Source organism: Harpia harpyja, chromosome 10 (genome assembly GCF_026419915.1).
Source record: "Harpia harpyja isolate bHarHar1 chromosome 10, bHarHar1 primary haplotype, whole genome shotgun sequence".
In the NCBI taxonomy this organism is placed as follows: domain Eukaryota; kingdom Metazoa; phylum Chordata; class Aves; order Accipitriformes; family Accipitridae; genus Harpia; species Harpia harpyja.
In genome coordinates this window covers 23,656,538-23,677,729 of record NC_068949.1, presented here as the reverse complement: position 1 = coordinate 23,677,729, position 21,192 = coordinate 23,656,538, and the positions used below count along the sequence as shown (strand labels likewise).

The 21,192-nt window shown below is 47.2% G+C and overlaps 3 protein-coding genes across 8 annotated transcripts in view; 2 read left to right on the top strand and 1 right to left on the bottom strand.

Moving 5' to 3' along the window:
* Positions 1-1,287: 1,287 nt before the first annotated feature.
* LOC128147185 (zona pellucida sperm-binding protein 4-like) lies at positions 1,288-6,934 on the top strand. The gene is made up of 12 exons (XM_052799567.1): positions 1,288-1,486; positions 1,839-1,960; positions 2,039-2,141; positions 2,699-2,854; positions 3,231-3,418; positions 3,601-3,698; positions 4,036-4,166; positions 4,373-4,562; positions 4,636-4,783; positions 6,149-6,227; positions 6,563-6,679; positions 6,810-6,934. Exons 1-12 carry the CDS (start codon positions 1,288-1,290, stop codon positions 6,932-6,934), a joined length of 1,656 nt encoding a protein of 551 aa, XP_052655527.1.
* A 3,116-nt stretch (positions 6,935-10,050) lies between these two features.
* The window catches only part of LOC128146801 (uncharacterized), a 32,622-nt gene continuing 21,480 nt past the window's right edge, over positions 10,051-21,192 (bottom strand). For all 4 annotated transcript variants that reach the window (XM_052798592.1, XM_052798593.1, XM_052798596.1 and 1 more), the window contains exons 5-9: positions 20,255-20,403; positions 18,989-19,015; positions 17,359-17,477; positions 12,723-12,842; positions 10,051-12,224 (exon numbers count right to left, since the gene is read on the bottom strand). In XM_052798592.1, coding sequence (XP_052654552.1) covers positions 12,746-12,842; positions 17,359-17,477; positions 18,989-19,015; positions 20,255-20,403 — 392 coding nt within the window. In that variant the 3' untranslated portion in view covers positions 10,051-12,224; positions 12,723-12,745. The remainder of the gene's footprint in view (positions 12,225-12,722; positions 12,843-17,358; positions 17,478-18,988; positions 19,016-20,254; positions 20,404-21,192) is intronic.
* HELLS (helicase, lymphoid specific) overlaps positions 20,417-21,192 on the top strand; it is a 71,147-nt gene continuing 70,371 nt past the window's right edge. For all 3 annotated transcript variants that reach the window (XM_052798590.1, XM_052798588.1, XM_052798587.1), the window contains exon 1: positions 20,417-20,545. The gene's annotated coding sequence lies outside the window, so the exon portion shown is untranslated. The remainder of the gene's footprint in view (positions 20,546-21,192) is intronic.

The following is a 21,192-nucleotide window of genomic DNA, read 5'->3' as shown; positions in this document are numbered from 1 at the left end:
GCAAAACGCCTCCCTTGGACTCAGCTACTACCCATGCCTGTTGATGAGGGCTGGCTGGTGAGCACGCTGCTTGCTGCATGGTGCTGTGCAGACGTTTGGGAGCTAGAGGGTCTGCTGAGAGCAGAAGTGTGGGTGGTCACCGATGGAAGTGCATTATTAAGGGTCAAGATTAGAAATCCTACTCATCTAACCCACACATCATGCTGGGATATGTGTGATGATCTAATCCCAAAGAAATAAGCAGATTACAAAAGAACACGATGGCACAGGCTACGCCAGTGCTCCCGCTGCAAAAAGTAGAGCACAAAAAGGCATGCACAAACTACGTGTGCATCACCTCTGCAACAGTGTAAAGACATTCACACCTCCCTTGCATGAATGCAGAAACATCTTTGTGGAAAGATGGACAATAAGGCTTTTACTCAGTGTGGGTGCTGTAGCCTGATGTGTGGCTAGGGAGAAGGCTCTACATGAGACACGTTGCAGTTACAGGCAGGCAATGGGTGCTGGCAGGCAGAGCTTTCTCTGGGATCACAGAGGCTCCCCTTCCCTGTGTTTCAGGCCCATCTTAGGGGCCCACCTGTCAGCTTTTGGGGTTGGGAGTCCCACAGAGCATATGGTCCTGCCACCTGGCAGCCAGGCCTGGAACAGTCCTGCAGCTGTCCCCACACAACCACACTGCAAACGGGGCTGTAGTCCACAGCCAGGAGTGTTTGAGGGGAATCATCTCCTTTTAGGTGTGCAAAGCCTTCTGAGCTCTACAGTTTTCCACAGATTTCATGTGGAGGGCTATTCCTGTGCTTATATGTTGGCACCCTGTGTCTGGCATTTGAAGTAGTGGCACCTTTAAAAGAGCAAAAGAGCATTGTCACTCAGCTTCTTGTACTTATGACGTGTAATGAGCAATTAGAGCAGCAGTAGGGTACATGGGGAAAAGCAGGAGGATGTCCTGGATGGGCCAGCAGTGGAAAGAACTCAGGGTGAGAAAAAAGGGTTTGAAGACACTCTTGGGGCTCTATAGTAAATTGCACAGATGAGCTCCTCTCAGCTTAGGGATATGAATACAGGCCTATATCTTGAAATAAGCGCAGCTCCTGCCGTGTGGTTTTCTTCAAAGGGTGCAAGCAGACTGTGATGGGTTCAGGGCCAGGTGAGGGCAATAGAAGGTGTTAAACTGCTGGGCTGGGTCCACCTAGACACTTCAGGAATTTCTGATCCAGCTGGCTCCACAATTTAAAAGGGCTAGGCTAAGAACAGCTGCTTTATGGTCCTTAGTAAGATAGTGGGATGGGTGTCGTAGGACAGCCTAGGGCTACATTTGGAGCTATGCTCTTCTGGGGGTTTCTTGGTCCCCTTGCTTTTGTTGTGGGGGCTCAGGGAAGTGTTTTTTCTGATCCCACCCTGCTGGCTTGTGGCCAGGAAAGCCTGCAGCTCACCTTACCTCCAGGCTGGGAAGGGAATGCTTCCTTTGTGCTGACTACTTGGGGTAAGTGAGGGTGGTGTCAAGAGGCTTTCTTACTGCTGTATCTTTGCACAGTGCAGAGGTATGCCTGGAATGAGGAGAAAGGGGCAGGTTTTGATGTGAAGTGTTGTCTAACAGCTTCACAGCATCTTGCATAACCAGGGGGCTGTTTATATCACCCAACAGTCAAGGGTTTTGGTGGAGTGCTGTGCCTGGATCTAGATGGTCTTGGCTGTTGGGTTCCCTCCCACACCCCTGCTGGCCCAGACCCTAATACTGGCTAGGGCCTTGTTTCCTACAGAAAGGTAGGATTGTAGTGGACCCCATCTTCAATGTGGGATATTGAAGCTCCTGCTGCTGTCTCCTCTTTCCCTAGATACTGAGGGGAAAGCCCATACTCTGCAGAATGACTCTGACTGTGGGCTTTTCGTATCTGGGACTCCAGATGACTCCAGGAAAGTATCAGTCTCCTATACTGGCTGTTACATCTTTGAATGGGTGAGTGACCTTAGGGGTTCTGCTGGGAGTGTGGCTGCTGCTGCTCTGGCTGCCCTGACTGGTGTGGCTCTCCCCCAGGATGGCAATTACTTCATGCTGGTTGGGCTTGAAGGAACAGATGCTGCTGGACAAAAGGCTCTTCATGAAGAAAAGCTGCTCAGGTGCCCTGTGGACCTTCCTGGTAAGACTCTGACAGCTCCTTGGGAAACACTGCTTGTATCTTGTGGTGATGAGTGCCCTTCCTTTAGGATGGCTGTTCCTAATCAGTCTGGGGGCTGGGAAGGGGGACTTACTGCTGTGCAGAAGACTCCCTGGAGAAGGGTTTGGACACAGGAGCCACCAACTTGCTGGGGACTTGTGGCTCCTTTGTAGGGTCAGCAGGTGAATGTTCTTGTGTCTCCTAGACATATTCTGACTGCATGAGTCCCTGCAAGTTCAGGGATTGAGCCAGAAACTAGGTACAATGATTTTCCTCACTACCACAGTTGAACCAGAACCCTTTATCTTGACAGATCCCATGCAGTCCAGTCTCCTGTACATGGCTTCAGGGGGTGTCTCTGTTCCAGGGAAATGCAGGTCTCCTCTGAGCAGGCTTCCATGCCAGCTCCAGGGACTGTCATCTGAGTTTAACTTCCCTTAATTTGTATGCAGAGTCACCAGGACACCTTCCACCAATGTCCTCCATCTTTGTCCCCCTGCTCTTGTGCTTTAGCTGCAAACTCCTGCTGTTTCTTCCAGCCCTGGATGCTCCAAGCAGTAGTGTCTGTTCTGCTGTCCTCAGCCAAGACCGGCTGCTGTGTGCTTCCTTGCCTATCAGCCAGGGAGACTGTGAAGTGCGAGGCTGCTGCTATGACCCTAGGGACAGGGTGAAGCCTTGTTACTTTGGTAACACAGGTAAGTGTGAGCAACTGTCCTCCCCTCCTCCTGGAGGAGCTGCAAACTGGGATTCCTCACTTCCCTGGCAGAGCAGTTTTGGTGTGTACCAGTTCTGCAGGTGGCTTATGGCTATGTTTTTGGCTGTTATGAATACTCTGTCCCATTGAAGTGTCCAGCCCATTCATGTATATTGCAACAGACCTGGGTTTATGGCTAGAATCAGTGTTGTTGTTAGAGCTGGTTGCACTTGTCTTGCTGTGCTTGGCACTTGCTTTGCGGGGTACAGGCAGGAGAACTTGCAGGACTTGCTGGCCTTGTCTTTGCTGTGATGTTCAAGCCTCCTTTCCATCTCTTTTCTCCCTGAGCTCAAGACTGATTATATCTTTTCCTCTAGTGACAGCTCATTGCAGACCAGATGGCCAGTTTTCTATTGCTGTCTCTCGGGATGTGACCCTGCCACCCATTATCCTGGACTCTGTGCAACTGGCCAGTGGACACAGTACTGGCTGCGTCCCTGTCATGAAAAACAATGCCTTTGTTGTGTACCAGTTCCCACTCTCTGCCTGTGGCACCACTTTTCAGGTAAGATCTGCAGCTGTCACTAGGCTGGACTAGCAGGAGCTTGCAGACCTGGAACAACCTGACATGGCTTTGACTACTTAATGGGCACCCTACAGACTTCCAGAGGCCAAATGCTGTTCTCCAGCATGGCATTAATCCAGCTTGACTTTACTGCAGCAACAGTGCCTGGTCTGTCATTCCAGGTGACTGGAGACCAGGCCATATATGAGAATGAGTTGGTGGCATCCAGGGATGTGAAGACTGGGAGCCTTGGCTCTGTCACTAGGGATAGCACTTTCAGGTAATACCCTGGGGCTGGTATTGCTGGGTGCCACTGTGTTCAACGTCACTAGAGAAATTCCTGCTTGTCACAAGCTCTGAATTCCCTACAGGGCACTGGAGTATGCTAGGGACTGATATTTCTCTAGTTAGTGGGAATAAAGCTGGTGCTGACCAGTGACACTCTGCAGACTCAGATCTGAACTCTGAAGAGAATTCCAAGTATTTGTTAAAAGGAAGTGTTGGAGGAAAGATTGGGGATATGACTAATTAAAGCAGATATTACATTGCCATCTTGGAGAAAGGTCACTCCATCTCCTTTCTTATCTGTTTGATTTGGGGTTTTCCTGTCCCACCAGGTTACATGTCCGCTGTAGTTACTCCATCACTGGGAGCTTCATTCCCTTGAGCGTTCAGGTCTTCACATTGCCACCGCTCCCTCCTGTGTCCCAGCCAGGTCCTCTGTCCTTGGAGCTGCGTATTGCCTCAGGTATGAGAGGTTTGCAGGACTTGCTCAAGCCTCTTGGTGCAGGGCTCTGGTCTCTGCTGAGTAGTAAGGGAGTATTGATGGGTGAACCTGGCACTGCTGCTTCCCCGCCACGGTGGGAACTTACATGGCTATAAAGGATGCTCTCAGGTTGCCCCCTTCTGTTTTGTTCCTGCTCTAAAATGGCTCTTGGGTTTCTTCTGTCCCAGATGGAAGCTATACTTCCTACTATACTGACAGCGACTATCCTGTTGTGAAGACTCTGAGAGACCCTGTTTATGCAGAAGTCAAGATCCTTCAGAGAACAGACCCAGACCTAGTTTTGGTCCTGCACCACTGCTGGGCCACACCAAGTATCAATCCCCAGCAACAGCTGCAGTGGCCTGTTTTGGTGGATGGGTGAGTGACTCGTAAATAGCTTTGGGTCAGGGCAAGACTTGCACTTTTTTCACTGCTGACCTCTCCTTCTCAGGTGCCCTTATGCAGGGGACAACTATCAGACACAGCTGGTGCCTCTGAGTCTTGCCTCAGGACTACTGTTCCCCTCTCATTACCAGCGTTTTACCCTCTACACATTCACCTTTGTGGACTCCATTTCCCAAGAGATGCTCTCTGGGCTGGTAAGATCCTGTCCTGGTTGCCTAGCTTCCTATTGAGGACAAGTTACGTGTATGAGCAATAAGAACCACTTCATAACTATGAGACTCTTGGCTGCCTTGTGGAGGGGAGGGGGCCCAAAGACTAGCAAAATCCCCTCCTGGAACAGAAGGGGAGAGGCTGATGCAAGAAACACTTCTCTCACCCCGCCTCCCCGAGACAAATGTGGTACAGGTAAGATGCATCACTGGAGGGGTGTGACAGAAAGTGAGACTACTGAAAGGGTAGATCTACTTAAGCAAGTACTAGCTTGCTGCCTAAGCTGTTCTCTTGAACTAGCTTAGGGTGTGTGCTCTAACTATGCTAATCAATATTCTCTAAACTAAATTTCTTGGCCAAAATTACTTGGAAATAGCTTTTGGTACTTGGGAAGCATCTGGGCTCTGAAACTCATGTGACTTAACTGCTCAGAAGCTCATGAAGTTCACCATGCCTTGTACTGTTTGCTCAGTGCTCCTGGGATCAATTAATACTGAGAACTGGTCCCAGCTGTACCTAGCAGTGGTCACAGTATAGTGGTGCTTGGACAGCTGTGTCCCAGGTGTCAGGGAGAAGTGCTATAATGCCAAATCTGACCACGTTTGAAGGTGTATCGTAAAGGTATCAAAGCTGCCTTGCAGTGGGGGCTACAAGGCTGCAGCCTGTATGCGAAGCAAGGCAAAGCAATCTTTCTGCCTTCTCCCTTCTGTGACCAGGTGCATCTGGCTGGGATGAAGTTGGCTTTCCTCACAGCAGCCCATATGGTGCTGTGGTTTTGGATTTATGGCTAAAACAGTGTTGGTAACACACCAATGTTCTAGCCATTTGCTGAATAGTGCTTGCACAGCATCAAGGCTTTTTCTCCTCACTCTGCTGTTTCTCAACACCAAGTGAGTAGGCATGGGGTAGGCTAGAAGCTGGGAGGCAGCACAGATGGGACAGCTGACCCAAATTGGCCAAAGACATATTCCATGCTGTATGATGTCATGCTCAGCAATAAGTACTGGAGGATTTTGTCTTCCAATGTAGCTGATGCTCAGACTGGCTGGGCATCAGTCTGCTTGTGGGAGTGGGGTGGGTGAATTGCCTTTGCATCATTTATGCTTTGGTTTTGTTCTTCCCTTCATCCCTCTTGTTCACTTATCAAACTGCCTTTATCTCTCCAGCCACAGGTTTTCTTGCTTTTGCTCTTTCTTTTCTTTCCCCAACCTGCTGGGCCAGGGTCAGTGGAGTGAGGAAGTGGCTGTACGGGTGCTTAGCTGCTGGCCAGGGTCAATGCACCATGCTGGGATATCACCTGTCTACAGATACTGCCTGAGTGATTCCAGGCTGTGTCCCATTCTTTCTAGGTGTTCCTGCACTGCAGTGCTTCAGTGTGCCACCGGTCTGTACAGGTGTCCTGCACCACCACTTGTCCTGCTAGAGCCAGTAAGTGTCCTAGCCTCCCTGCTTCCCCATCCAAAGGTGCAACAGGGGTCTAGCCTCCAAGCTGGGATGTAGGGGGATATGTAGTCTATGGACTAGTTCCCTTGAGCCATGGACAGCTTGACAAGGCACTGACAAGTCTTCCTTTCCACTGAGGAAGGGCCCTTGCCCTTATGCCAAAAAGGCAGAGGTCTTCATAGGCTCTTAATTCTGTGTTGACTCACAGGAAAGGCTTGGTCTTCACAGCTTCTCATGTGTTGAGAAGCTGACTTGGACAAAGCTTGCTGACCTTCATGGCTATATACCTTCTCACCTAAAACCTTCATATTGCTCTGTAGGGGGTAAAAGGAGTGCTGAGCATCCTCTTCAGGACAGTGCCTCTCATGTCTCCAGCAAAGGCCCTGTGATTTTCCTCCAGGATGAGCTAAGATGGGACACAGCCAAAGATGGCCGTGGTAAGTGTGCCAGCACAGCCAGGCTGGGGAAGGGGGCTGGTCTAAGTCTTTCCTGCAGAACGACTGAGCCCCTAAGGCATCCCTGTGCCTTACTGGGGGAGTGTTAACTGGGGCATCTCTTCCCTCACAGGAGCAGCTGTGCATGCTGTAGCCCCCTGGGCTCTGGGGTTTGCTGCTGTGGCAACTGGAGCAGCTCTCTGCATGGTGCTTGTGGCTGCTGTGCTGCAGCAAATGAAGGTGCCTGTAACGCATTAAATCAATGTATTACAATAAAGTGGCTGTCAAACCCACTTGGTCTGTGGGACTCCTTGCTGGCCTAGAGCACATAGGGTTGAACAGGTATGTCTTGGGCACCCTGGCTGTGAGCCTTTGTTGCAAGGCAAAAATTATCCTGATGGCTGTGAGAGCGCTTTCCAAATGCTGTTTCTCTGAATCCATCTCACTTTCTGGCTGTCACTGTGCTCTGGTATTAGTGTTAACTGTCTGCTGCTGTCAAGAGGGAGCCCTTGTCATGGCCTGGGCTGCTGGGAAGCTGCACACTGAGACAGGAGGGATGCTGGGTGGTGTCTGCATTTCTGTCAGTGGCTAAGGTGGCCTTCAAAAGTACTTACCTTGGCTCCTCAAACACTGAGTAGAAGTGCAGTAAAACTAATTAAAAGCAAATCCTGCAGCCACTTCTCCTTTAGGGCTGCAGAGCTGGTATTTGACTGTGCAGGGGAGCTGGGAATTGCCCACTTGCCCCTGAGCTCACTAGGTAAGTCAGGGCTGTCCTTATGTGGCAGGACTAAGAGGCAGGTATGGCAAAGCACTACACAAATGGGCCGCCTTAATGATGCTGTACATGAACCTACCTCTCTTGCTCTGGAAACAAAAAAGGGCAGGTGGAATTTTTTTTCTGGAGGATGAGAACAGGGGAAGAAACTTCATTCCAACTGAAAAAAATCAAAGGGCCTATGTGGTTTGAACTTCAAGAAAAAAATCAAACTTGATTTAAAGATTAATCTTAAACCTTCATGTAAGAGTAGACAGGAGTCTTCAAAGCTCTTGGATTAAAGCTAATTTGATATGACTGTTGGCATAACACTGCTACGGATGTGCTTTTTTGAGATGAGAAATAAAACTTGCTGTTCTGAGCAGCAGCAGCAGCTCAGTGTGGTGTGGTCAGTCACAGCAGCTGAGCAGGATCATTCTCAGCTTCCTGAGGTCCTGGGCAAAAACAGTCCAGCAAACCACTCCTGATGGTGGAGGGGGAAAGGGGCTCCACCCCCTCTTCCTGCCCAGGCTGGGGGAGCTCTGGTGCTTGCACTCACATGGAGATCCCCTTATTGCTGATGGGGTAGTCCTTGAGCAAGTATGCTTGAGGGGAAGTAAAAATATCTTTTTCTCTCCCCCCTGACTTGATTAGAAATTTCCCCCTAACAGGGGAGTAGTCTTAATCATACTGCTTAGGAGCCTTTAAAGGGGAAGAGCAGCTTTTATATGCATGGAAGCAAAGAACTGAACAGTATCTCACTTGAGGTAGCAGATATTGTTCTATTTAATTGGCTTCTGTCCATACTGTGTGATTTGAAGGTGTTAACAGTTGCTGGGAACTTCTTTTTAATTCCTTTCTTACTCCAACAAGAAATTTCAGGGATCATCTTAGAATGTTTTTACTTTTCTAGCAGAACTGCCACTTCCAGGATATCCAGTGCTCTTAGTCTTGCCTGCTTTTAAAATCTAATCGGAAGAAGAGAAGATAAGACTCTTCCAAGCTGTATGGTGGGAGAGTGAAGGAGATCACAGGCTGGAGAAATCATCAGCTGGAGATAAGTCGAACAGCCTCCTCCTTCAGGGAGTGCCTCTGGCAACTATATGTCCTTGTTGCAGGTGGAGCCCTGTCTGGGAAAGCAGAGTGTAAACTCAGTGTGCCTTATAACAAGTCTTTAGCACCTGTCTGTAATGTTAATTAACTGGGCAATTAGAGGAGTAATATAGACCACACCTTTTCAGTACACTAGGCAGGGTGCTCTGGCACTGCTCTTAACTGTGTGTGCCAGCCAAGATCTAAACACCTTCCTGGCTGCTGCTGGAGTCTTCCCATGCCTCATTAAGGCAGACAAAGATATTTGTGTAGAGAGCGTAGATGTCTGTGTGGAGGCTGAAGGGACTGGGGAGGAGAGTCCCTGCCCAGTTGCTCCCTGCTGCCCTCCATGGGGTTGCTGAACCATCCCAAAGTGGCAGGGAGCTCTGGGCATGTAGTCTCTGGGGATCGGGTAGATTCTCCTGCAGGGACAGTCCCTTCTGGTGCAGAGCTGGATCATGCTGTCATGGATCTGCTGCTTAGTGTAGGGCACATGCAGTGGTAAGTGGAGGTGGGTGGGCAGAGAAGTGAACTTACTTCCCTTATCCACTCTGTGGGAAGTGTTCTGTGCTTGAGGCTTGCTATTCGGTCCCTAGCAGGAGGGGAAGGGCAGCAGCAGTGGGAAGCACAGCGTGAAAGCTAGGCAACACAGAGGTTTCGTCCTCTGGTGTGCTGTACCCCTCTTCCTAGCCTGTTTTCCTCTTCCACTGGGGTGTTAGTGGCTTTCATTGCTGCTTTGTTTTGCAATTTTCTCTTCTGCAAAAGTGTATTCTTTCCCTTCTACCTTCACAGGTGAATTTCTGGCTTTTTTTTTTCCCCCCCCCCTAGGCCTGTACTTTCTTTAGTTGGGTCTCATTGACTTTTCTCCTTTACTTTCTTCTGAGTAACTGCATGTGACTTCTTGTGTCAGCAACCTCTTTAGCTTCACTCCATACTGCCTGGTTATACAAGCTGAACTAAAGGTGTTGTGGGTTGCTGTAGGCATTGGCTTAGACTCCTGCAGATGAAGGAAAGCTGCTTTGCCCAGGAGGGTGCCGTGGGCTATGAACGAAGAAGTTGAGGAAAAGCAGCCCTGAGGACAGCCAGCACCTATCAGTGGAGGCTGCTGTGTGGTGCTGCTAATGAACCCAGATACTCAGAAAGAAACCTGAATGCTGAACATCAGCATGTTTCGTCCCTGGTGCCTTCACTCTTTCCTGTGGAAGTGGTGTGTGTGCCCTGCCATGTCTGCCCACTCTGTGGTTTTAGAAGCAAAGTCCAGCAACAGCACCTAATATAGGACTGCTCAAAATGAACATCCATGCTTGGCTGTATCTGAACTTTCCAAAGGCTCTCTTTGCTCTCTGGATCTTTCAGAACACCACCAGCCTCAAAAGAACAAACCTCCTTCTTTGCCAGAGCTAAAGAAGTTCTTTAAAAGCTTGCAGGTAACAATTCCTTTCTTGACCAGCTATGCTCACCTGAAACCTTGCTATACTACAAGGTGTAGTTAATAAAGGTGTTCATTAATAAAGTACCTGAAAACAAGTATCATAATAGTGATGCTTTTATTAAATTTCTTATGCTAGTATTACAATGTATCCTGGAGTGGAGAACTATACAGTATCTTACATGTTATAAATATTTCTGAAAATACATGAATATATTTCATATAATGCTGTAATAAAAAAAGAGTGCTAGTTCATTTAAAAAACAAAACAAAAACAACCACAACCAATACTGTGAATGGAGGTGGTGGGGCATACCAGTTCATGATGCTATCTATGTCTTAAAACACTTTAAATTCAGTTTGCACTGATTCACATTCCTTACAGTCTCTGTAAAGCTGGAAGAATAATGGAGGGTGTAAGTTAATGCAGGATTTTAGTCCCCTGTATTTATGGAAATTATACAGACTATTCACAGAATAATCAAGTTATAAATCTTTCTAGCTTTGGATGAAGCTAGCAAGATATACAGTGAATAACCAACTCCTGCAGCAGCAGCTACAACTGAAACATTAAACACAACACCTACTTTATGGTGCTAACTTTGAGTCAGCACAGACTTTTTTTTTCTTTTTTTATTGGGGTTTGGCTGTTGGGTTTTTTTGGAGATGCTAAGTAACAACCCTTCTGAGTACTTGGAGAACCAGGCCTGGGCTGCTGCTTTCACTCACCCCTGCAAACTACAGCTGCCCTGGGAGAGCTTGGCTGGGGTGCTTGGAATCTCAGAAGAGATCCTGCTCTCCTTTTGAGGACTCCAAGGGCTCTAGCAGATCTGGGTGAGCAAGGGGGAAGCATCTGTTACCGAAGGCTAAACCTGCTGAAGTTGATCCATTCCTGCCAGTTTCTCAAATCTTGTTTCCCAGGCAAGTTAGGTTTAGGGAGGGACTTTTAAACAGCAATTACTTGACTTGCGATTATATTGTAATTTAGGGGGTAGAATAATCTTTTAAACAAGAGGCAATGTTGGTTTAAATAAATCTTTACTCCATGTGCATTAATTATTGTGCTAGTACCAATATAAGAGCTGGTGTGCAGAGACCACTGCAACCATGGATCTTCAGAAGCATGTGCTGCCTGTCCCTTGAGTCTGGAATCAGCAGACACGTGGCAATAAGGCAGCCACCAAACATGGCCATAGTGTTACATGGTTGTTAATGTGGCCCAAAAGAGCGGCAGCTTATAAAGGATGTATGTATTTGAATAACTCTTCCTTGCAGCTCTGTTCTCCCTCTTGCCTTTTCCCAGCAGAGTACAGGCTGAGCCATACAGCAGCATGACTACCCCACCTACAGTCTCAGGCCCCCACCTGCACAGTCAAAGGACTTAACCTGCAACTTAAAAGTAGGAATTCAAGCCTGGTTCTGCCCTTTGCCCCTGAGTGATAGTATAAGAGCTGGGCTGCCTGGTGAAGCTGAGGTGTTGCCTTCGATGCACCTTCTAGTCGCTTGAAAGGCTGATTCCTGCAGTGCCCCTCACTCTGGTCTCTGCAGTGAGCCTGCACGATGCCAACTTCTGTGTAGGGTAGCGCTGGAATCGAGGGGCCTCCGCACAAGGAGCAGGCCTACAGGATTAGAAACTCATGGTGGAGTCAGGAATGGCCTCATAGGAAGTCTTGGCTCTGCAGACTTGGTTTTCCCATTGGATTCCAGTAAAATGGCACAGCTGGCCCAATGCTGCTCTGAAGGGAGGAGCTGTGTTGGGGACAAGCAGAGACTGCAACTCAACCCCCCCCCCGGAGGGAGGGAGGGAGGAGGCTGTCCTTCCAACAGCCACTTCTGTCACTGGGCAAGGAGTTCCTGGCACTCTTCTAGATGCTGCTGTGTGCTATAAAGCTTAAGTTTATTTCAGCTGGAGAAGGTCCCCAGAAAGCAATGATAACTTAAAAGCTTCAATGTTTCGGGCAATTCTGTTCGTAACCCAAAGAGGAGGAATAATTTCCAAATCTTATTTAAAAGTCTCTTGGTTATGTTGCCAAGATGCCAACAGCAATTTTCATCTGTAGCTTGACTTTTGTACGTATACTTCAGATTCAGGAGCGAAACAGTACATAGCTGAGCATGTATCAGTCCGCAGACCCTTCTCAACCTCCCCCTTCCCACTTTCCCTTCCAATGCTCAAATCGGAGTTGCTCTGTTGACAACTGTAGGATGCCAGTTGCACGAAGTAATCCGGGGGTTCTTGGTTTTGTGTCCATTGGTGTTGCCACTTTGCCTTCCTGAAACAGAAACACGCAGTGAATGTGAGAGATTAGAAAGGGTTTCTCCGCGTTTAACCCATGGGCTGAGTTGGGAAGGTGGAAGATGAGGCTGAGCCTGGTTCTCTTTTAGTCTTGATTATGGGCAGATTGTCTCTTTCCCAAGACATCTAGCTGGCTTATTATTTGGGAGTCTTTTGACTGATGGCAGAAAAATGAATTTGCTGCTGTACTTTTTGTAAAAAGGCTGCATGATGTAGCCTATATGACTACAAAGGCGTTTAAATTGTGGTGGGTTTTTTGTTTTTTTTTTAAAGAAAAAGCAGGGGGACTGTTAAAATGAAGGTGTATGGGCTAGTCCTCAGCTGGCATAAATCCATACAAAATTCTGACCTGTTCCTGTCTTTGCATGTTGGATCATGTCTGGATGAAGGAACAGGACTGTCTCATTTTTGTGCTGAGAAGAGGCAAAAAAAACCCCAACCCACAAAGAAACATATGCTGCTTTACTTATTTTACCTTGTTCCATTTGACTGGGGTTATCAGAAAGGCCATATGTTTTCATTCTTTGTATTTTGCCCCAGAACGATCATGGAGTTCCTCTCAGTTTTCTTCAGCTCCGAAGACATAATATCTGGCCTTAACAAATGGAAAAATACAATTAAATCTGACAGTGGTCAGAACGCATGGCTGTGTTTTTAGCATTAATATGCTATGCATATGTACCCAACATCCAAGCTGCACCCAAAGCAGCTTCCCCCTCTCCAGTTTGAAATTCCAAAACAGATGCTGTCCAAATATTTGTGGCAACATCCAAGAAAAGACAGCTACAAAATGCAGCACTTGGCATGGAGTCATAATGTAATGGATGGACACAAACATCATTTTGTTGAGAGCAACCAGTATTTTCTGCCTAGCTGGAAGCGAGGGGGAGAGACTGGTGGGTGAATGTCACAGGGAAGTTAAAAATTCTGGCCTGAAGTACTAAGTAGGAAATGAGACGTTTTGAAGAACAACACTAAGCTAGCTGCTGTGGACTGTCTCCAACTTAACTTTTTGTTGGTTATTTATTACATACAATTGAAATAAGTGTAATGCATCCTGTTTGGTTGTAATGGCTTAGTTAGCTCAGGCCTCATGAAAGACAAACCTTTTGGAACACTTTTTAAAAACAGCTGCTGTTTAAGAAAGAAAAGCTGTAGGTTTGGGATTTTTAATGCAATATTTCAAAGCTATTTACAGAAAGTAAATAGCTATTTATTTCAAATAATAATAATAGTTGTTTACTTCAAATCTTTGATTTGAAGAAGTTTTCAACTCAAAGTCCTGACTGATGTGGTGCAGACTCTTTATTTTGCCGGCTACTAATTTGTTTTCTTTTTAATCTAAATGTACAATTTTTGTTTTGTTCAGCTCTTAATTCTTTTACAATGGAATGGTCAAACTTCTGCCTTGATGTTATTCTTTAAGTCTTTGGCTGCTTCTCAACCCTGAGCACAGAGATCTCCCTTGGTAGTAATTTCCCATGTCAAGAGCAGCGTTCAGACCTGGGTCTGAGGCTCTAGGGCCCTTTTCAGCCTTTGCCATACAATACTGAAGATGGGGTTTTTGTAACGTTAGAACTGCACTGTCCTTCCTAACTTACTTCACCCTAACCACAAAGTAGTCATCATACAGCAGCAAGCTTTTGGTGGCTGTCAGACTGAAACTAGCATCCTTACCATGAAAGATACTGTAATTTGAGGTTAGCTCATTCCCACACAGCTGCATTAAAGCTGCAGCTCCCATAGATACGCAGGTGGGTGTGTCTGCACAGGAATGCCAGGCTGGCATTGCCCAAACCTTCCAAAATTAGATCCTGCCCTGGAAAGGGGTTGGGGATAGCATCAGAAAAACTCCTGAATACAATTGCTTTCACTGAGATGGCTGGCTCTGTACCTCTGCCAGGACTGGAACAACTGCTGGGCCAGTCTGCTTCTGGGCAGCAGTCATGGCAAGTAGCGGGAGACTGCATGCTTGTCTGTTTGTCCTCAAAGGGAGCTAGGGAAAGTCAGGAAGAATGATACGAAGGTGCTAATGCACAACTTGACCCTGGATTTTTGGGGATCGTTTGTAACACCATTCTAGCCAGAGACAACTTCACACATTTTATAATGTCAGATGGAGTGGCAACGTACAGGCAATAAATTGATCAAGGTAGGCTCCTGCAGAATTTGCAGAACAGCTTTCACAGGCCAGGCTTAGATTCTCTCCTCACTGTTCAAAGCAGCATCAGACTGTAATTGTTTAACTAGGGCAAGTATTTGACTGTATGATGCTCCACTATCATTTGAGAACAGTTTTCTGTCACTAAACCAGTCAGAATGGAAAGACAAAAAGTTCTTGTCTTGGGGGTCATTTGAGCTGGAAGTGAGTTCCTTGCTCTTTGTGGAGGGATCATTCTGCAACGGTTTGGGGAATAAATCCACTTTTCCTGCCATAGGTCAGATCCAGGTCCATGTGCTGCTTAAGTTCATAATATCATGATCAAGTCATTCATCAGCCTGTTCTGGCCCTTTGCACAAAATAGATGTTGCTTTGCGGGAGTAAACGTACTAGCAGGAAAAAGAAAATGAAATGAAAACCTGAGCCTGTTTAGAACAATGTATGACAAACCACTGAGTCTTGTGCTAGTATGTTTACCTTGGCAGGCCGCCCCCTCTCCCGCTGGAAGAACCAAGTTCTCTCTCTCTACTATGAGAATTCCTTTGTGGATGTTAAAAAAAAGAAAAAAAGACAGAAAAGAAAAACAAAACAACCGCCCTGGAGCAGATCATTCATCATAAGCAGACTGGGAGCATGAAAGGGAATTTGCTTTGACCTAGTTACAAAAACAAAAACAGAGAGACTTTCTCTAATTGCCCAAATGACTCAAGTGGGACTGGCTGTCAAAAGCAACAAATCTCTGCTTCCTTCAGAGCTGTATGTTAATACAGGGCACCAGGCTCCAACCTGTTCCAGTTCAAGACCTTGGGAGATGTCTCTGAGCCAAGGAAGCCCGGGTAAGCAAAAGCCAGCCAACTTCATATGCCTGCATGTACAAACAGGACCAGGAGCCAGGACAAACATGTTTCATAAATTATAACAAAGACAGTGGCTTTAAATGCTGAGAGTATCAGGGCTTCCACATTTGCTTTGCCAAGAGCTGCAGACAAGTGAGACTTTCTTGCTTTACCATTCTGGTACTGCTGTAGGAAGGCCTGGCCTCCTGTCCAGCAGCATTTGCAGGGCTGTCATTGATCCACTAAACCTAACTTTTTATTTCAAAGGAACCTGAGGGCAACTATGTATCCAAAATGCCATAGGAGCAAGGTGACCAGCTTTTCCAGGCACCAGTGAAAAGCCCAGTGTCAGTGCATTGCTATTGCAGGGTGTGGAGTAAAAAGAGCAAGAGCAAATACAGCTAGGGCTGGGGATAAGAGCTAGGAAGCAGGAGAAGAGGAACTGGAAGGAGATAAGGGGCATGAGTAGAAGCAAGGGTTTTATGTAGCTATATGGGAGAAGAAAGTTAGTGAAAAAAAAGAGAAGGCCATTCTTCACCAGCTACAGAAAGCAGCCTGGAAAAATCAGTGTACAAGATCTCTGGGGCTGCCCAGTTACAGCCAGGTAAAAAATCGTCCATTTGGCATCTCGCAGTACAGCATTTCCATGACAGTAGTAGTTGTCCAGTATATGTGTGAAAGTAGCAAAAGCTATTTCTGTTAGGAGCTATTGGGCTGGCCCTTTATTGGAGGTACATCGATGTAGTCAGCTGAGGACCTAGCCTGCAATTCTCACACCGGGAGCACCGGCAGTGTCCTCAGTGCTGCAGAGAAAGGGCCAAGCGGGAGGTTGCAGAGACAGGACTTTTCTGAAGCCCAAATAAAGTCCTGGTTCTATTCAGGTTTAGAGGGAAGGTTCAAAAGAGTTTGTATTTTTTCCCAGCTGGTTCACTGTCTATTTTAGATGGAACTGTTTGATCCCTTTCTGCTTTGTGTTTCTTTCAGTTTCCCAAACAATAGGAGGAAGTTTGCGTGTTACGTGTGCTTGGGCCCCAACCAAGCTTTTCCCAGCTGGAAAAATCACTCCATGAACTACAGAGGGGTTTTTTTTCCAGCTGTTATTACAAGATTCCCAGTTCCCATATGCATTTTGTAAGGTAGGTACAGGCTGTCTAAGGGGAACAATGGGACATTCCTGAGTGCTTTAACAACTGCTGTTTCCCTACCATCACACCCTCTAAAACCTGAGGAGGGCTTAAGCACATTTGAGCTGTTCCGCTCAAGGTTACCGAGACCTCAGCTGAAAAAACACTGGGAGGTGCACAGCTCCATGTAATGCTCCTGCTTTGGTGAGTAAGATACCCAGGCTCTTCCTGTTACCTGATTATATAAGCAAACACCCCAAATTCACCAGACCAGCTGGGAGGACTTGGCAAGTGCACAGGGAATATCTGTGCAAGGGGTAGCTAGCTGGCAGCATGTCATCACCTCAGATAGACATGCACCACAGAGTATAGCTCAGAGGCCAGGCTGTAACTAGCCTGGTAGACAAACTTGCCCAAGGGACCCGCACAGATCTCTTAACAGAAATGAGATCTCATGCTTGACCCAAATGTTCAGCTACAGCAACAAGCAGGTCCCAGCCATGAGCACACACTCAGCAAACTTCATCTCCCCTTCCTCTGACAGGAAACCTTCCAGCTGATCCTGACTGTCCCATCCCATCACATATCAGATGCAATATGGGTTACTGTTCCACTGGATGAAAGGTTTCACACCTTGGTGGATAGAGGAGAGCATTAACCTCGACTGTAATGCTTAGGAGGGAGCAGAAAGAAAAATAATTAGGTTATAGAATGGCTCTGGCTAATTGTCAACATCCCCTTGCCCTGTTGGGGATAAGCACCTTCTTTTAGGGACCCTAATGTTTCCACTATTCTCACACAGGTAACATTATCCAGTTGGGATCTCAGAGCACCTGGGCACTAAGGAAGCAAATGGCTGTGCTGGCCATGACCACCACGTGCAATGGAGAGAAGGTAAGGAGAGGTCTTCTCTGGCCAGCAACAACCAGGGTAAATCTCCCACCACCTCCTCTCAACACTAAGTGAAAATCTCCCACAGCTCTGCCTTACCTGTACAACTGTGGGCAGGACCTCTTCAGAGCAGCGGAGGACAGCCCCAGCTTGTTCTGGTTTCTCAGCCGTGTCTTCCTCATAAGATCCCTCATTCTCCCCCAAGCATGGCTCTCACCCTAGGGAGCAAAAAGAAACCACAACTTGAAGGACCAGAGGCTAGCTGCTGGCAGACCTCATCTGGCCAACATATGATGCTTTGGGGCACTCCAGGGTGGTAGGAAGAGGGGAGCTGCTTCATTTTGGACAGATAAGAGTCAGGGCCCACAAAAGAATTTTTAACACCCTGCAATGATGCCTAGTGGCCAGGTTGTACCTGTATAGGACACAATGAGACAAGCTAGATCAACTGTCAGTAATACCATCCTTTTTGTATTTTATTTAGTAACATTTCTGTATCTAGGACCCTGCTGTTCTGACTTAAAGTTTCAGAGAGTGAGGGCACTTCACTGGTGAGTGCTGAGTAGCTGCTTAAAGGCACGTTTCACCTTATTGTTATACTGTACTAAAGGAAAAGACCGGTTTGGTTTCCTACCTACTCACATGCACCCAGGGGGGCCTTTACAAGAAAAACAACCCCAAAAAGCCCTTGACTCCCTTCTTTCTATTAGGCCAGGTGCATTGGTATCAGCCCTTTTCAAGGTGGTGACTTTTGTGGACCATGAATTAGAAGAGATCAAGCCTTTGTTTCCCTGTCTGCAAGCCACAGCTACTGGGCACATACATTTGAAATGCTAATAGAGATTATCAGGAGGTCAGGGAGTCTTATGAGGCCCTCCCTCATGTTTGTTCTCTCTGGGCTGAGCTCATCTGGACTCATGAACTGAAAAGGAGCCACACATCAAAAAAATCTCATTATTTTTTGCTACATTGTTTTAAATTTCCTAAAGTAATGGCTGGAAAACCTTGGGAACAGAACAAAAAAGATCATGCCTCAGGACTAGCATAATGGGGAGAAACGATTCCCGTGAAGTTCTCAAACCATTGTCACGTTCGGGGCATTGTTCTGCCCCGTCCCGAGGTGCCTTCCCACTGTGCCACCAGCAGAGCCATTACTCCATGAGTTGTGGCCACCTTGGGAGCACAACCTGGCGACTGCCCAGCCCCACACACCAGCCCAGGCAGAGCCAATTGCAGTAATTCTTCTTGGGGCTCTGCTAAATTTTCCATTTAAAACTTCAGATGAGGTCATGGGCTCCGCTGAAAACTGCAACACCGGTTTCTGTGCTATTGAGTTAATTGCCCGTAAGTGAGACTGTTTACTCATGGAAATATCAAACCTTTGTGTTTGCTGCTAGGATTAACGTATGCTATGGAAGGGTTTTGGAGGCCTCAGCAGTTAGTCCCTCATTGTGCTGGTGTTGTCCCAGAAAAGCAATCAGTGCTAATATCACAGAAAGCCTGAGCAGTTGCCTGTTCGTGAAGGCTAGATAGCTGTAGCCTGCAGCGGGGCTGGGAGGACAACGGACCGCACGCAGTAAGTCATAATACATGTCTGTCTGTTTCTTTGATAGTAAACTTCGGGGGTCAGTGAACCTCTTTTGTTCATGTATAATGCTGTGCACTACAGGGGCTTGGTCCATGATAATGCAGGTACAAGTTAAATATATTGTGCAAAGGCAGTACATACCGAGATGATCTTGCTGACATCCAGACCCTAAAAACAAAAGGCAAATACACTGATAAATAACAAGACAGTGAGACCATTTCACAGTGCTGGGAACAGACTGGGCTCTGTTCTCAGCTCTGCCCTGGAGTCCACCCATAACCTTGGTCAAGTCCTTTATCTCTTTAGGATTCAGTCTCTCCTGTGTGTGATAATCCCTTCTTTCCTCCTCTGCCTCTCTTTTGTGTTTACACTGCCAGCTCATGTGTATAGCACCTAGTAGCCTGGGGACTAGTGTAGCAGGATTCCCATATAGTAGCTGCCCTGTAGAAGTAAACGGGGCGTTTCATGCTCAGGGTACAAAATGCAATACTAAGTGACAATATTAAGGTGTGGTGTAACAAGAGAGCATGAGGATTCAGTTTAAGGTGTGTGGATCTTGATTCTGCAGTCCTGTGAAGTCATCAGGGCTTCCCATGTGCTTAAAATAATGCTCATACTGCAGAAGATGGCTGGACACAAGCCAGAGCACAGAGCACCTTTCAGGATTCAGCCTTGATTTGGTTTCTGAAGTTCATCGAAGTATTTGCAACCTATTTGCAACTTTGGGGTGGAAATTGCATAAGAAGGTCTTTCCTGTGAGAGACCTACTCCTTCCTCTTTCCTGTCAGGCTGGGAATACTCCTGATTAGAGCCTCTGCCCTGACATTTCAGCACTTCTGATCCCCGCCGGAACCTGAAAGTGCTGAGGCAGCCACAAACAATGGGAAAGAAAGGGAGAGGAGAAGCATTCGTCCTGGCTCCCTTGGATTTCAGCAACACGGTCTCCCTGAAACATGCTTTGGGGACTGGAGCTAATTACACTGATATGCTGCCAGTGTGGTAATAAGTGTTGCCAGCTAAGAACTGACCCACTAAAATTTTTATATGTGGTAATGAATGTGTGCTTGGTTTAATCTCGCTAGCAGCAGTAGTGAAGATACTTATGACAGAGTTCACATGTTGAGTTATCTGGAGTTAGTGAGGGCTAAAGCCCATGCTGCTGTCTGTAGTGCTCCTCTCCCCTGCAGCAGTACTCTGTGCCTTTCTTGACATAAAGACATAGCCACTGTCTTCGTATAAGGCTGGGAGCAGAGAGGCACAGAGCACCCTGGCCCTCACTGTCCCAGCCCTATTCAGTAGCAGACAGGCTTGTTCTCCCGGCACCCCACTCTGCTCTACCTGAGTAGAACTTTTCCCTGCTTCTCCCACAGGTCCCACTCGGAGTCTGGCTCCAAGCTTACCACTCACCTTTCTTACTGCAGGGTCCTTTGACGGAAAAGCCTGTCTCTCAGCCATATTACCAGCTTCTCTGAACTCATTCTCCTTGTTGTTCCTATTGTTTGATGACTTCCTGAGCCCCGGCTGGCTGTTTCCTGATTCTGGGTATCTCCCTCTTCCTGCAAAGAAACACAAGGACTGCTAAGATGGCCTCTAGGCAGTGCTGCCAGCAAGCTGCAACTCCAGATGGGATGAGAACCCTAAGGACTTAATGATGGGATGAGCCCCCATGTGTCTTCATGCCACTATAGTGGAAAGAAGGTAAATGCTCCAGTAAAGTGTCTGACCACGGCAGCACTTTCTAATGGCTTCCTCATGGTCTTATTTCCCTTCCAGGCCTGCTCTGAAACTGCCAGGAAAGAGCATGTCTGAGCCTCAGCACTAGAGATCCCAAAGGCCATTTACACTCTGACTCAATCTCACTAGGAGGTGTGTTGGTGTTCTGCATTGCACCAGGTATTAGAGGCAGGCTGAAGTCCAAGGTTTGAAATAAACTAATCAGCCTCGCTTAGTGGGCTGGTTCACATCTAACATTGGATCCAGACTTTTCAGCTGGCTTTATCATCAGTAGGCTGAGCCCAGTCTTTCTCAGCCTCCTGGAAAAGTTGGTCTCTGGATCCAAGCTTTGCAGCTGGGGCTTATTTCCACTCGGTCTATAGCATAAGTCATCCTCCAGGAATGTGTTCTGTGCCTGCTTGAGAGAGTAGGAGACTAACAACAGGCATAAGGCTTTCCATCTTAGATCAAATCCTACCTTGGTTGGGGGGATTTTAAAGCCACGTGGAGGGGCTCCACTAATGGACCCATTCAGGCATGCAAAGTTTCCAAAAGAGAGACCCATTTTCTAACACGTTTGTCCTAATCTTTGTAGCCACAGCTGCAAAGTAAAAAGTCCTGCTTCACAGATG